The sequence below is a fragment of the Esox lucius genome, chromosome 18 (genome assembly GCF_011004845.1).
Source record: "Esox lucius isolate fEsoLuc1 chromosome 18, fEsoLuc1.pri, whole genome shotgun sequence".
NCBI classification, from domain to species: Eukaryota; Metazoa; Chordata; class Actinopteri; order Esociformes; family Esocidae; genus Esox; species Esox lucius.
In genome coordinates, this window is record NC_047586.1 from 19,142,637 (window position 1) to 19,159,232 (window position 16,596).

General features: G+C 40.4%; 1 protein-coding gene across 3 annotated transcripts; it reads left to right on the forward strand.

Annotated features, from left to right (window-relative positions):
* cnstb (consortin, connexin sorting protein b) lies at positions 1–15,749 on the forward strand. Of its 3 annotated transcripts, none has more exons than XM_010900607.4 (12): positions 1–198; positions 2,179–2,314; positions 2,472–2,651; positions 3,117–3,223; positions 6,984–7,014; positions 8,054–8,149; positions 8,281–8,377; positions 10,129–10,150; positions 10,246–10,339; positions 11,089–11,342; positions 12,029–12,173; positions 12,320–15,749. In XM_010900607.4, exons 3-12 carry the CDS (start codon positions 2,567–2,569, stop codon positions 12,526–12,528), a joined length of 1,140 nt encoding a protein of 379 aa, XP_010898909.1. In that variant the 5' UTR covers positions 1–198; positions 2,179–2,314; positions 2,472–2,566; the 3' UTR covers positions 12,529–15,749. The 3 variants fall into 3 exon arrangements, with proteins under 3 accessions (XP_010898909.1, XP_010898910.1, XP_010898911.1); XM_010900608.4 differs by having other exon boundaries at positions 2,476–2,651; XM_010900609.4 differs by having other exon boundaries at positions 8,063–8,149; positions 12,320–15,562.
* The last annotated feature ends 847 nt before the right edge of the window (positions 15,750–16,596 follow it).

The window sequence follows — 16,596 nt, forward strand, 5'->3', positions numbered from 1 at the left end:
CAGGATTACAGAAAATGCCCGGATTTAATCGTAAACAACCATTGATCCGCAAAGAGTATCTCTTCTGCTGAAGGATCGTTAGATTCGCTGTGCGGCTCGTGCATTTAGGACGTCGTGTTTAGAATAGAAGGAAGCCACGGAACCGTTGGTTATATTGCCACGAATCTTCTGCCTACTGCCGGACATTATCTTGCCTGTGTGAGTATTTGGACACATCCGCATAATGATGGATTGCCTATAACGGTTTTTACTTACGTTACCTTATATAAGCGTATTGAAAGATGTTTAGCCTAAATAGCTCTTTCCTACAGCCTGTCCTAAATATCATTTTTCAAATGTTCTCATTAGTTACGGGTAAATGGTTGATCGTTTCTGAATAATAAACATGACATTAGCTTAAGAACATTAATACTGTGAATTGCAACTTCGTAGCATATGCAGCTTGTTTATTAATGTGTGAACTGCGTTGATAATGAGCGACAATATTAAAATTGAAGCAATGTGAAAGTATAGACTAGGACTCATCCGCTCCATTAAGCAGCGACACGCTCCACGGAGTGCCACAGAGCATCAGCTCCAGCATCAATGATTCGCTGTTGGTCGGCAACACGGTACCAATGACCTGTGAAAAAGTACACAGGACCGCAAGAAGAAATCTAAATTGGACGACTAGTCCTCAGAAAAGACAACCTCTATCTTGCATATTTGTTATACAGTTCTGGGCAAAAGTCTTTGGCACTTGAAAGTCTAATTGAAGTAATTCATTAGAATAGTATTTATTTGTAATAAAATAATATATATATATATAAATTAAAACACTACACTAAAATAAATGTCCTTAGTTCGTCTTTCAGATGATTTTCAGAAGACTTTTGCACAGTACTACATATCTAGTATACAGTCTATAGCCTACTAGGTTCATTCTAATCATTCCTCACTTATGTTGGATGATACAAATTGGTTGATGATTCAGAAAAAATCCCTTTGAATAAACAATTTGCGTAAATGTTTTCAGAAATCTAAATAATAACATAACAAATGACAGTTTAACTAAGTTCAACCATTCGTCAAATTCTGTTCAAGAGTGGTACATATTTAATTTATGTATTTACTCATTGACACTTTACAATCTATTTTAGATCTTTAGTAGTAGGCCACCCCCAGAAACACAAGTTATGGAACTTCCATCAGTTCAGTGAAATGTCCAGTCTGTCTGTGAAATCAAGAAATTGTTTAGTGACACAACACAGCTACATATTCTGAAGATTAGGGATGAGTGTTAACACACTGTTACATATCATAACGCTTTTAAAACAAGAATCTGAAGTCACCATACATGTCCAAAACACACTCATCCGTCTATCTTGTCATGACAAACAGTGCCGGCCCTAGCCTTTTGGGGGCCCTAAGCTAAATTTGATTTGGGGGCCCCCTCTCTCCTAGTGGTCCGGGGCTCACTAGCGGTCCGGGGTCCCCTTGCGGTTGGGGGCCCTAAGCGACCGCCTATGTCATTTATGCCCAGGGCCGGCCCTGATGTCAACCTATATATTTAATTTACATATACTTGTATGAGGTCAGTCACATTCTATGTTGTAGTTCTATGTTTTAAAGCCTCACATCCTCTAGAACGTGATCAGGGCAACTCCAGACATGTTCTGACACGCCACTTTTTACATTCCAGCCATAATCTCTGCTCAGTCATGCTTAAATGTAGGCCAGGTCTTGTGATGTGGAGGTTCTGTATCTAACAGTGTTAACTGGCTTTCCTCCTCCGTCCCTCCATCCCTCTGTCCCTCCATCCCTCTGTCCCTACCTCCTTCCTTCCATCCTTCCGCTCCCCCATCCCTCCCTCCCTCCCTCCCTCCCGCCTTGTGTGATAACGCTGTCCCATGTGTTTATGTGTTCATGTGATTATGTAACATTCCCTTTATGGTTTCCAGTAGTCCAAAGACGAAAAGGTTATTTTAAGTCTGAATGTTCTCAAAATAATGTAGGCTGCTTTTCTTTGCCCGAAGGCCAAGTCCTGGTTGTGACACAAAGAGTTCTGTCTGAAAACATTCACTCAGCAAAATAACTGGCATTTCACTCCCACTCTTCTGCACATTCACTTTCCTCACTGTATCAAGGACTGCGGTCAATGACGCTCTAATGTATTGTATCTCCACTGTTTATTTCCAGCACGGTATCGAAGAGGATAGGAAGATATCCTCAGTGATCTGCTGGAGGGTTTTCAAGGACCAGGGAAAGCCTTAAACAACCCCAAACAACGACATTAGAACACAAGGAAGAGGTTAATAATAAACAGGAGACTGAGGTAGAATAATATTGCTTATACTGTAACACAGGCAAATCAACTCAAGCTCTCCCCCCCAAGCTGTCAAAACCTGAAAACACTGGACCTAGAAATTGTATTCAGCTAATGTCAATGTTGGAATTTTCTATAATAACCTAACCCAAATGTGTGTTTCCAGCCAGAATCCAATCCTAGTAACAGACATCCCTGAAGCAGCCAGTCACAGCCCACCTATAAGCACCGACCCACAGCCTGGAAACCCTGAGGGAGAGGATGGGCAACAAGAGCACCAGCCCCCCTGGAGACCTGAAGACAGAGATGACTAAGCAAGAGGCAAACAACTCTGACATTACCTCAGGTAGCCAAAAACACTGAACAAACAGTGCCGGTCTTATGTAGAATTTTTGCTGTACCTTACTCTGTAGTATATTTAAGCAATAAAGCGCAAGGGAGTGTGGTATATGACCATTATACCATGGCTAAGGGCTGTTGTTACGTACAATGCAAAATGGAGTGCCTGGATAATGCACTTATATATTGCTATATTGGCAACATATCACAAATCGGGTGTCATATTAGTAGTGCCTTATTGCTATTACATTTTATAAACCGGTTACCAATGCAATCTGAGCAATTAATAAAGTACCTTTGGCAATAGGCATTATATACCACATCTTTCAGTCAATCGTTATTCATTATGCTATTAACTGTACTTATTATGTCAGCTACCTCAAAGATGAAATTCTAATTCAATTAGAGTGGAACGTAATTGTAAAACATGTTACTGCACATCTATTACAGTTTTCATTGTGCGTGTTTTCAGGAAGGAGCCCCAGAGGCACCCCGGGCCCCAGCCCTGACCTGCTAGCCTCACTACAGACCCTGGGAGAACACAGCGATCACACACTACTGCCACAGTCCCTTCACCAGGTGTGTGAGTCTTCTCTGCTTTCACTAGCACAAGTCCTTTGTGTTTTGGTCCCATGGTTTTGTGTTTTTTGCATGGTAGCGTCATGATCTGTCACTTATTTTCAGTCACCGGAAACATCTCCTCTTTCCTCCTGTCGTCTCTGTCATTTGTATGCAGAGTAAAGGATGCCCTCCATTCCCTGGTCAAAACTAGTGCACGACGTAGGGTATAGGATACAATTTGGGACGGCCATTAAAACAATGATCCAAAAGAAAGGCTCCTCTGTGATCAGATTTGCACAATCACTGGATCACTGGAAGAATCCCTGGTCAAAAATGTATGTCTAGAGATGGTATGTCTATGCATTTAAGTTGTTTAGACAACATTTAAGCCAAAATATGTCTAATATAAGAACTATACTCAAATACATCCATAAAACCATTGTTAACCGGACTTGGCATCTATAGGAAATTAAATAGCATTTGTCATCCAGTAGGCATCTGAACTATGTGTTCACTCTACCACAAGCTGAGGAAGAAACGTGCAGAACAATTCAACAAAGTTATTTTGGATAAGTGAACCTGAGGCATTAAAGCATTTTACTGGCCTCAGGATGCAAAGTCCCATTTTGAGTCTTACCTCTCCTCCCTCACTATAGTATGCGGTCCAATTACAAAATAGTAAGGCTGGGTCAATGCAACTATTACACAACTTGCTCGTCCTCTGGAAGAAACAAAACAAGAAACAGATGTAGTTTCATTAGGAAAACACCTCTAACAGAGTCACAATTCTACTCCAAGGTTTAGCACACAATACTTAAACAGTATATTATTAAGGGACATTTTATTCATAAAGGAACATAAAATTGGTATAGTCTCAACCCTACTAAATCAGATGCATTCATTTGTTGGCATGTTTTTTTGGTCCTTCATGAATCCATGTAATCTTTCAAGCATTAGATACAGTATCTCACAAAAGTGAGTATACCCCTCACATTTTTGTAAATATTTGATTATATCTTTTCATGTGACAACACTGAAGAAATGACAATTTCTACAATGTAAAGTAGTGAGTGTACAGCTTATATAACAGTGTAAATTTGCTGTCCCTTCAAAATAACACAACACACAGCCATCAATGTCTAAACCGCTGGCAACAGAAGTGAGTACACCCCTAAGTGAAAATGTCCAAATTGGGCCCAATTAGCCTCCCCGGTGTCATGTGACTGGTTAGAGCTACAAGGTCTCAGGTTCTCAGGTGAATGTGGAGCAGTTGTGTTAAATTTGGTTTCATCGCTCTCACACTCCCTCATGGTCACTGGAAGTTCAACATGGCACCTCATGGCAAAGAACTCTCTGACAATCTGAAAAAAAGAATTGTTGCTCTACATAAAGATGGTCTAGGCTATAAAAAGATTAACAAGACCCTGAAACTGAGCTGCAGCACGGTGGCCAAGACCATACAGCGGTTTAACAGGACAGGTTCCACTCAGCACAAGTCACGCCATGGTCGACCAAAGAAGTTGAGTGCACATGCTCAAGTGTCATATCCTTATGTCAGTGCTCAGACCATACGCCACACACTGCATCAAATTTGTCTGCATGGCTGTCGTCCCAGAAGGAAGCCTCTTCTAAAGATGATGCAAAAGAAAGCCCGTTAATTGTTTGCTGAAGACAAGCAGACTAAGGACATGGATTACTGGAACCATGTCCTGTGGTCTGATGAGACCAAGATAAACTTATTTGGTTCAGATGGTATCAAGCATATGTGGCAGCAACCAGGTGAGGAGTACAAAGACAAGTGTGTCTTGCCTACAGTCTAGCATGGTGTTGGGAATGTCATGGTCTGGGGCTGCATGAGTGCTGCTGGCACTGGGGAGCTACAGTTCATTGAGGGAACCATGAACACCATTTACTGTGAAATACTGAAGCAGAGCATGATCCTCTCCCTTCGGAGACTGGGCCGCAGGGCAGTATTCCAACATGATAACGACCCCAAACACGCCTCCAAGACGACCACTGCCTTGCTAAAGAAGCTGAGGGTAAAGGTGATGGACTGGCCAAGCATGTCTCCAGACCTAAACCCTATTGAGCATCTGTGGGGCATCCTTAAACGGAAGGTGGAGGAGCACAAGGTCTCTAACATCCACCAGCTTTGTGATGTCGTCATGGAGGAGTTGAAGAGGACTCCAGTGGCAACCTGTCAAGCTCTGGTGAACTCCATGCCCAAGAGGGTTAAGACAGTGCTGGAAAATAATGTTGGCCACACAAAATATTGACACTTTGGGCCCAATTTTGACATTTTCACTTAGGAGTGTACTCACTTATGTTGCCAGCGGTTTAGACATTAATGGCTGTGTGTTGTGTTATTTTGAGGGGACACCAAATTTACACTGTTATACAAGCTGTACACTCACTACTTTACATTGTAGCAAAGTATAATGTCTTCAGTGTTGTCACATGAAAAGTTATGATCAAATATTTACAAAAATGTGAGGGATGTACTCACTTTTGTGAGATACTGTACATGGTCAGACAAGTGATGTTCAAAGCAACTGCCTGGTGAAAATGTGTCTTTTAAAAGTTCCTATTGTGTCAATACCCAAATGAGTTCAGCCTATACCAGACCTGCACAGAAAAGCTGCTTAAAACTGTTAAGACAAACTAAAACCACTCATGTTGTAGGTAATTGTGGATCAGATGTTTTTGAAATCTGGAAATACTGGGCGTTGACTTTAAAGTCAAGGACAAATGGTCATGTGGGCTTGTGAACACAAAAAGCTCAGGGAGGTACATTAATCCAGGATATAAATTCTATGCTTTAAAGGTCAAATGTCCCTCCTGGTATTTCTTTCTGTAACATGTGATCCTAGGCTTTGATATTGAAAATGTGTCTTGGATTTAAGACCAGGATTATCTGGCTGTGAGACTAATTAGCCCTATTTAAAGGGTTAGCAAAATGATGTTATGATGAGGACTGTGATGAGCAGGATACAAGACTTCTCTTACACAGTTCCGAACATCATCCGTGTTTGTGGAGAGGTTAGGCATCACAAATCAACTCTGTTAGCGGTTTTAGCGGAAATGTACCCACTTTGCAATGAACTTTTTGCATCTTTGTCATATCACTTAGGGTTGAGTGTCCATTGGCAATTGGGCACTGAGAACCAGCATACGCTAGGCCCACCATGGAATAAAAAAGCCTCTAGAGTTCTGTAACAAAGTCTTATGGAGAGATGAGATGAAGATTGACCTGAACCAGAGTGATGGAAAGAGACAAATGCATTAGGACAGTGAACCCAGACACACTACCATAGCTACAAAGTTCCAGGAATTAGAAAATCTCTAGACCAGGCAAGTCAATTGCTTGTTTTAAATCCAACTGAGTATGTCTTTCACATACTGAAGAGAAGACGAAAGGAAACATTTTCAGAAACAAGCAGAAACTGAAGATATCACTGATAATCAATGTCCGGTGATGGCTTTGGGTTGCAGACGTCAGGCCATCATTGCATACAGTGGATATGCGACCAAGTACTACACATTACTACTTTATTCTACATGATGGTAATCTGTCCAAAATATCCCAAAATGGACGGACTATGTATGCATGTATGTGCATCAGCATAGTTGAAGCTTGCTCTTTGGGGTTTCAGGCTGGGCATCTGTAAAAACACTTTGTGACAACTACTGATGTAAGGCTTTATAAAATAAATTGGACTGATCGATGTAAATAATTTGCAAACAAGTAACGCAATGTTTTTTTTCCCTGTCTCAACAGATTGCGGAGGCTTACTCCCTGGAAGAGGATTGTATCCTTATTATTTCTCACCAGAATCTATTTCTACTTCTGTGGTTTGAGTAGAGCAGTAGAGCAAGTGTTCCCATGTGTGTAAAGTGTTCCCATGTGTGTAAAGTGTTCCCATGTGTGTAAAGTGTTCCCATGTGTGTTAAGCGTTCCCATGTGTGTTAAGCGTTCCCATGTGTGTTAAGCGTTCCCATGTGTGTTAAGTGTTCCCATGTGTGTTAAGCGTTCCCATGTGTGTTAAGTGTTCCCATGTGTGCTAGTCTGAGCGGAATATCAACTCATACTTTTAAATGTTCTATAGACGGTGTGTTTTCATTCATTGAGAAGTTGTTTGTACTTGGTCTGTTCTTCATGGTTCATGGGTGGACTTCCATACTGTTTATTTCCTCTACAGTTACTCTGCCACCCCTGTTTGTGCTGTTACCATGGTAACTGGCCTGCAGGCAGACAGAGAGAGTGAGAGAGGTAGAGTTAGAGCGGTGGAGAGTTGTTTGTGGATGTGTAGGGTGTGGCTGTGTCCAGATATATAGGGTAATTACCAAATAGCACCCTACTCTTTAGAGTCAAAGGTTATGGACTAGAAAGGGAATAGTGTGCTATTTGGGATGGACCCATAGTGAGGATAGGTTTTGGGGTGGGTGGTGTTGGTTATTCAAGAAAATGTGTCCTCCTGGAAGTAATCCAATTTATTCCCATTGAGATTCCCAAGAATCTCTTACACCATAGGGTTTGCCTGAAAAAGTAATATTTTACAGACACAGACATCCAGGCATGCACACACTCACAAACAAACACAAGCAAACACACAGAATAAAGTCAACTGGCAAATATTAAAGCAGTACAAAACATTGGGTAAAAAACATTCTCCTTGAGCGGCAGAGAAGACCCTGGAGTGGCTTCCACATTCCAGTGTTTGTTCACAGCACATACTATATTTTGCTATATTTATATTTGTTAATATGGTCTTCTGGTTCTGAGTTTTCAACAGCCTTGGTTTTATTTGTTTCTGGCTCTTGTTGTGCCTGGTTTCCTAAATGGCTGATGGCTATCAGATCAGTGGGCAGTGCAGTTCCTGCAGTTGGAGAGACTGTACCATGAGCGCCTCCTGTCCAACCTTGCCGCCCTGCAGGAGGACTGGGGTACTGCATTCTACTCTGCACCACTCCTGTCCAGTAGACTCATCTGGACAGATAACTGACAATATAGAACTCTGTCTTTGCTTTGAATTCCATTCCGTGTGTGTTTATCTCTGTGCCCTTTGTGCTTCCAGAAAGACAGTGGAGAGAGAGGAACAGAGCAGCTGAGAACCACAGTATTGGACAGGAGCACATAGAAATACTGAGCCAGATCTGCAGGACACACAAGAGGTGAGATAGAAGCTGGTGGACCACACCATGGGTACTGACGTAGTTCTGTTCTTAAACTGGGACTAAATCCACAATCACTGGCACAGCAGTAGTGTGCTAAGAGGTCTACTGATTAAAGTAGAAGGGAGGTGTTAAACTAATACAAACGTATACAGTTTTACAGTGGTATAGAATGAAGTAGTGTGACTCATAATCCCTGTAAAACCTGGTGGCACAACTGGAAATGTGTCTCTTTGCGTTCTAACGCTATTCATTTCTTCAACAGGGTTTTTTAGATTCACTTCAAGTAAGGTCTGTGTGTTGTGTAGTTTTACACACATTTTGATAATTCTGTAAATATCTATGGGTTCACTTAGAAATCTAAGTATCTGAATGAACTTTTATCAAAAAAAATCGTAGAGCTAATTGAAGCCAATATGTTGAGAAATGTCACCTTGTCCTGACGAGAGTAACACGGTTGTGAAAAAGCTTAGCCGGAGGAAGACTGAACGAAACACAGGCCTTGTTCGAAGCTTTTCTTAAATTCCTTAGTGGTGTACTGATACTGTACTTTACTGATACAATAGTGTCATGATTCAGTGGGTTACTGATACAGTGGTGTACTGATACTGTACTTTACTGATACAATAGTGTCATGATTCAGTGGGTTACTGATACAGTGGTGTACTGATACTGTGATATACTGATAACAGTGGTGTACTGATACAGTGATATACTGATAACAGTGGTGTACTGATTCAGTGTGTTATTAATGCAGTGGTGTACTGATACAGTGATTTACTGTTACAGTGGTGTACTGATACAATGGTATACTAATACAGTGGTGTACTGATGCAGTGGTGTACTGATTCTGTGGGTTATTGATGCAGTGGTGTACTGATTCTGTGGGTTATTGATACAGAGGTATACTGATACACTGGTGTACTGATGCAGTGGGGTACTGATACAGCGGTATACTGATTCTGTGGGTTATTGATACAGTGGTGTACTAATACAGTGGTGTACTGATGCAGTGGTGTACTGATTCTGTGGGTTATTGATACAGTGGTGTACTGATTCTGTAGGTTATTGATACAGTGGTATAAAGGTCACAACATTACAACTCCACTGTTGTAACGTACAGAGGCAAGGGAGACAGACACAGGCATATGTGTTTTAATAATATAAAACAGTGGGCAGTACATTACGGACAGGGGGAGTTAGGTCAACAGCGAACAGAAAACCAGCGAGGTGGAGTGCCTGCGCGGGACAGGTGGAGAGGCAGCCGTGACAACTGTCTGCATTTAAATGCACCTTTTAATTCATTATTAGTTATTATAATTGGTTTATTGTGAATGGTTGATAATGAAAGGTTTTTATGTAAAGTTTGTTAGCTAATGGCTTGGTTTGTTATGTGAGATCTACCTGATGGGTGAGATACCTTACGTATTGATTCCATGTTGGTGGATATTTTCAGGACATGAAATCACATCCTGTTTAACTGATTCTGATTTTTGATTGCATTTTTGAATGTTGAATCTGATGTATAATACCAGTCAGAAGTTTAGCAAACAAAGTCCAACCCTGTCCGCACTGTTGACTGGTACTTTATATGTGGATGCATTCACCTGGATACCAGACGCCCAGTCACTTTTGTGGCCTGGATGTTTTAGATGTTTTTTTTTATTATCAAATGGTTTCAGATATCTGCTGACCCAGTCTGAGCCCTGTTCTTCTCCTGTCTGACCCTTCTCTCTGTCTCTCTGTAATAGGCCAATGGTTAGAGCTGTAAAGGTAAGACCACACACTCTTATTATCCTGTTATCATGTTTCTCAGTCCATACTTTAAGAAGATCTAGTGTGTTGGTAACAGCTGGTTTTCTCCCCAGAGCATGGACGATGCAGTGCAGAAAGACATTCACAACACAAGGGGGCAGTGTGAGGGGACTGATAGAGAAACATCTCCATCCCACTATGGAAAAGGTAAACACCAAAGCCTTCAGAAGAAACCGTAAATCGAAATGATAGAAAAGCCACTTAACCTAAAGATGTAAATGAGAGGGAGATTATCTTTTTTTCCACTGGAAAGAGCTATAGTTTACTTTGGTTCTAATAGAAAAGTGGTGAAAATATAAAACAGGTTACTTTCCTGGATATTGCCTATCAGACAGAATTACAACTACTAAAGGTAACTCACTGAAATGGGCAGTCCTGTTTTATTTATTATATTTCTACACATCCGATAGCACTCTAGGCCAACAGCATAGCACTTTGCATCCCACTGTTGGCTTTCCTCTATGACTAAGCAGGGTCAGCCCTGGTCATTCCAGTGATGGGAGATTATGCAGGAAGGGGTGTTGTTCCCCAGGGCAGTGATAGGGACTTTGGCCGGTGTAGGGTGTAATGGTCACTACAGACCACATGACAAACCATGTCCATCCATTCTGGCCCTCGTTATCACAAGGCAGCCAGTTACAGCATTTGACCAGTATCCAAAAGGTTTCTAGATCGAAGCTGTAAGTACTAAACATACATATTAAATCAATAATGCAAGTTGCTCTGGGTAAAAGGGTAATTTTTAAACTGACCCAGACGATGCTTCAAGACTGCCTAAGCAATGTGTATGTGGTCATCTATAGTAAGTACATATTATGCAGTGGAAATGTGCATAGACTGTAGATACGGCCGTTTGACTGCTAGCACTGTAAGCAGCACTTGTCTTGTCTCTGCAGTCACTAGCAACACTGGAAGACAGACCACACCAACAGCAGCCGACCCTGCTGACGGAGAGGGAGAAGAGGAGGAAGGAGGAGAGAAGGGAGGAGAGGAGGAGGGAGTGGAAGAGGTGGACGTGGACGGACAAGAGGTGGATGAAGAGGAGGTTTTTGAGGAGAGTCCAGAAGAGGAGGTGAAGGTGGTAGAGTGGCCAGCAGGCGTTCCCCAAGCCTCAGCCAAAGACCTGGTCAAACTGTCTCACGTGGACGAGGTGAGAAAATACACTGGTTATGGGTTAGGCTCATGTTGACAGCCTTCTCTCTCTCTTCTCGTCCCTCTCTCTCTGTTATCTTCTACTGCGGAAACTGCTCAATTCAGACCACCAACTGGAGTCCACCTGATACGAAGATAACCTAAATGTTTCTGAATGGGTGACTAATGCATTGCATGTTGTAATTGTTCTCTGCATATTAGCCTCACCTAACTGGCCAATAGTCCAGATCTGAGTACTTCCAGATTGCAAAACATTTTCAGCTCCTAGTAAACAGGTTGAGCCACAGCCAGAACACACGGTAAAGCAACATTTAGAACATTTGTCATTGGCTTTGATACTCTGATTGGTAAGAGATCATCCAATCCCTGATGTCTGGTTTATACAACACCCCTGATCTTACATGAATGACTGCAATGGAAGGAGTGTCCGACTGAAACATAAAGCAAACGATAGCCCAGAGGAAGGTTTCAGTTGAATTGTCAGGGATGCAGAGCTGTACATAATTACACTTTGCAACTGTGCTGAATTCACCAGTAGACACATTCTGGGAGGGTTTGAAATGGCTCCCTGCTAACATACTGTACAGTTTATTACACAAGGCTCTGGTCGAAAGTGGTGCCTTGTAGGGAACAGGATGTTCAAGCTGTTACCACTTCTCACTTCCTCTCTCCATTCCTCCCCAGAGCACGTCACCAGACGGCCTGGTGTCCATCCTAAAAAGGAGGAGGGCGTCGTTAGATGGCCTTCCGCCCGAGGGTCCTGACACGGCCAAACAGAACTCTAAACGGAAGGTCCGCTTCAGTGAGCCAGAGGATGGAATGGAACCAGGTATGGACTGGCCCAATTACATGATGCACATTTCTCTTTCTCACATACATACACAAGCTTTTATATCTTCAATCAATCACCGTAGGACACTAGGAAATTACCCTCTGTTCCATGAACCATAGATTTTATTTTCTTCCACTGTGCAGACGAGATGGGCGGAGACTCTTGTTTGATCCTGCTGTTGTTGTGCTTGGTAACCGTGGTTATCAGTCTGGGTGGGACGGCTCTCTACTGTGCCCTAGTGGACACCTACAGTAACATCTGCACCGACTTCTCTCACAACCTGGACTTTTACTTGATGTACATTCAGCGCTTCCTGGATGGATTCAAACCTTGGCTGCCCTTACGCTCCTAGTCGAGGCTGCCGGGGAGCCGTGAGGACAGACGAGGAAGACTCAGGACCAAAGGCAGCGGTACAAAATGAGAACTTAACATACACAAAGCCACCAACTGCAGAAGCTGTGGACTCTTATGGAATCCTAGGTGGAAGATGAACAAGAACACACTGTTCAGTCTGAAACTAGCACCTTATACTGCCCTTGTCAGGGCAAAGATGCAGTAGGTGTGTGCTGTTAGTGTTCACTGTACAAACTTCTCTGAGACGAGAAGGATCTACCTGACCTCAATATGAATTGCAGGAAGTCATGCATTGTTAACAGGTAGGTAGCTAGGGGAAAAGGCTGAATCGGTTTATTAGCATTGATCTGATGGGAGGCACAGGTGCTGACATTTCTTCCTACTGACATTTCAGATGTTGACCAGAACCCTGCCCCCTCTCTATTTTTGAATCTTTTCTTTATTTTAGCAGACTCAAACTTCAGCCAGGGGTTTTGAAAGTGGTGCTCACTAACCAAAATTGGTCCCAGGTTTTTTTGTACTACACCATCCAATAGTGTACAACTTCATCCCTTTTGTGTGATAGGTTATGAATGTTTCCAATGTGTATGATATCATACACATTTAGCAAAGTGTGTAACATGCTACACATTTGTGTTTTAGCTCCTGTAGTACATCTTTAACCTCAAGACTGGCACCACACAAGCCCACAAAAACTAAGAGAAACTAAATATAAAAACATACATTTTAAAGTATATTCCAGTTTCTGAATTAATAAAGATGTTTATCTTCTAACATAAAATGTTTTATCTGAGAAGCCTGATAAATTATTTATCTGAATGTAAAGCCTTTTATTAGGCTTTACATTCTAAAGCCTGATAAAACTTAAAGTATGCTATTAAAAAAGGACATTTGTAGATTGAACAGACCGTTTACTATTAAGTCTCATTGACTATTTGACTACTTAACTTGTCAAATGTAGCCTACATGTTACATGTACATTTTACATATTTTTTTCTAGATCAAGACAAGGGTCCAGAATTACTCATACATTCCTCAGAAGATACTCTCAAGGTTGTTGACCACTGCTAATGTCTGAAAGTTCTTTTGTGAAAAATGCCTCCCTGGAACCGGCATATTGTAAATTATTTTTTTATTCAAACAAAGGTTATGATATCAATACAATACTCATGACAATATTTATGATGTACTATATGTATAACCAAAACTTTAATATCCATGTTGTCATGATACTTAGAACTGTACGGGTTAGTCCACCATCTACAAAAATATAAAAAAAATGAATATGATACAATACACTTGTATAGATACAAATGTATATAACTTAATAAAGTAAACCCAGGGAAATAAAAGTAGCTATAACATTTAGTTTAATCCACTTTTTCTACAAAATTACACACAATTTAATTAAGTTGTCTAACCATTTTAGTTAATTTACCAACTTCATCAGACATGGATGAGCAAATTGCTCAACCATCCTGGAGTAACTGGAGGTTAAATTGCAAGCATTGACCTTATACTGCAATTGCCATTCAAAGGCACTAATGTGTAAATTTGGAGTTTTGTCATTGAACAAGTCATCATACTTGATGGCACAAAAAGTGTGTGATTAAAATGTTCCTTTTTTCCTCAGACATATTTAAAATGTAGACAAAACCTGGACCACAATTCACACGATCCTCTTAAAACAGGCCTGTTGCTTGGAAAATGCAAAATATTCAACACAATTTGTAACTTCAATAAGTGTTCTCTTTCTTTGCTATATGTTCAGAAAGTGTGCAAACATGTTAAGCAAAAATTTTAAGTTATAGTTTAGTCACATAGCTGCGGGAAGATGTTTTCATCAGGGAGTAATGAACAGATATTCAAACACATCACGCAAGCTCCATTTTGAAACAAAAGCACGACCTAGTTGGGAAACCTAGGGGAAATCTGCAGAAGTTGCTAGTGCAAAATAACAACAATGGTGTGGACTACTAGTTGTAGTTGCTGAATACAATGTTGCCTTTAATTGACATCTAAACAGATGAACATTGCTTGTTTTGTGAGTGTAGTCCACCTGACTCACAAAGGAAGCAACTAGGTAGCACGAATGGTGGAAAGTACAACCTTAAAAGTGACTTTCAGAATTATTTCAAGGGGTGCTGAGGCCACAACAGGGGGGAGGGAGGGGCTTCAGCACCCCGCAGCTCTGCTACTTCCCGTGGCTATGATTTGCTATAAAAAAAAAAGTAAAATGAAATAATTGAAATGAGAACTAAAACTATTTTTTTTTGTGGTATATGTTTCACTGTAAGCATTTTTACAGTGAAACTACACAGCACAAAGTCCTGTATTTGTCTTTTAAGGCCAAGCGCAGTCAACAATAATAAACCAATGACAAGAACATTTTGATTTAAGGAAAAATGAACACCTGAAAATTTGGCCTGTTTGGCTAACTACATGATATTGCAAGGCTGATTTCATCATAACAGACCAATGACTTGTCAGACTAATTATTTATAATCAGATAAATAATCAGGACCAAATGAGGCTCATGTATTTAAAAATGACATACATTTACAAATTACAGTCATTTATTAGACTTGAAGGGATGATTTCAAAATTCAAAATACATTTTGTGAAAATACTTTTGCCTTAGTCTACTATGTCAAGTATCTCCAATCTGAAGACGATGCTGGTGGGCTGTATTGAAATCTTGCACCCTCCGTAGAATTCCTAGAAAACTCTGATCTAAACTCAGTTCTTTGTTAAATGACTTTCCTGTGTCTGGCTCAGAGTTCAAAAGAAATCAAGCAGAAAAGTAATCGGTCACCATCGGAATGTCTAATGAAATACAGTAGTTCTGGCAAGATCTTACGATTGTCTGACATTGGAGTCTTCGGTAAAAGTCTTATTTTCTCACTCTAAACGGTTGCAGTTGACTAATGTCGATGAATGTTTACTATTGCAATGAATGTTGCATCATGCAGTCCATGTTTATGTTGCCGTATTTGTTGACTTGTTTCTGCAATATAAATTACATCAAAATACTTGGAATGTGTTGTTATTTTATTGTTCACCTGAAGTATTGTTAGTCTTGTGTAATCCAGTGAGGTATAAAAGAACATTCTTATTCTTAATTACCAGACTGATTACCAATGTGAGACCTACACAAGTACTGTCTAAGCAACATTTAAGAGTTTGTGCAAATACTTTCAAAATAAAGTCATCCATTTACATGAACTCTGTTGTATATTTAGGATGTTTTTAAGAAATGTTTCTTATCTTACCCTCCTCATATCATTACCTGCTTCAGGTAATTTTTAAATGTTTTTTTATTATTCATGTATACATAAAAATATGTAGTTATCTATAATGTGGATAGATGTAGATACTTTTGAATCTGTTGTTAAGATCAAATGAAATTCCAAATTTGGAAATCAGCCTTTGAGATCCCACACTGTTAAATAATTATAGACCTATTTCCAAACTCTCTGTTTTAGCGAAAATCTTGTGAATAACCAACTGAAAGATTTTTTTACTCATATATGAGGTCTTTATCAATCTGGTTTTAGAAAAAACACTGCACAATTATGGCAGGTCTTAAAGTGATACATTATTGTCTCTCTAGACAAGGGGCACCACTGTGCAGCCATCTTCATTGACCTATCAAATGATTTTAATACGGTGGATCATGAAATGATCAAGCACAGACTCTTGGATATAGGCTTATCAGCAGAAACTGTGTCAAGTTATGAAAACTATCAAATAGGTTACAATGTGTGCAGGTACAAGGTCTCACCACTAAGCCTGTGAATGTGTTAAAGGTTATGCCTCAGGAATTGGTCCTGGGACCACTCCTCTTTACAATTTACATAAATAACATAGGCATAGATGTACCCCAAGCGAAATTTAATTTCTATGCAGACGATAGTGTGATTTTTTATTTGGTACCCTCTGAAATTCAACAAAGATTTTCAAAAAGGATTTCATCAGCTGAAAAATACATGTTGTTTTCAAACTCATAGAAAAAAATCTATAGATCTTCCACTTCTTACTACACTGCATGGTAATATACCTGAGG

Bases quoted from the DNA above. Each gene is read 5' to 3' on its own strand.
- cnstb (XM_010900607.4), top strand. From the start codon at position 2,567: ATGGGCAACAAGAGCACCAGCCCCCCTGGAGACCTGAAGACAGAGATG. The intron at 7,015-8,053 runs GTATCCTTATTA...TAAATGGCTGAT, and splicing joins TTACTCCCTGGAAGAGGATT to GGCTATCAGATCAGTGGGCA. The intron at 10,340-11,088 runs GTAAACACCAAA...TTGTCTCTGCAG, and splicing joins TCCATCCCACTATGGAAAAG to TCACTAGCAACACTGGAAGA.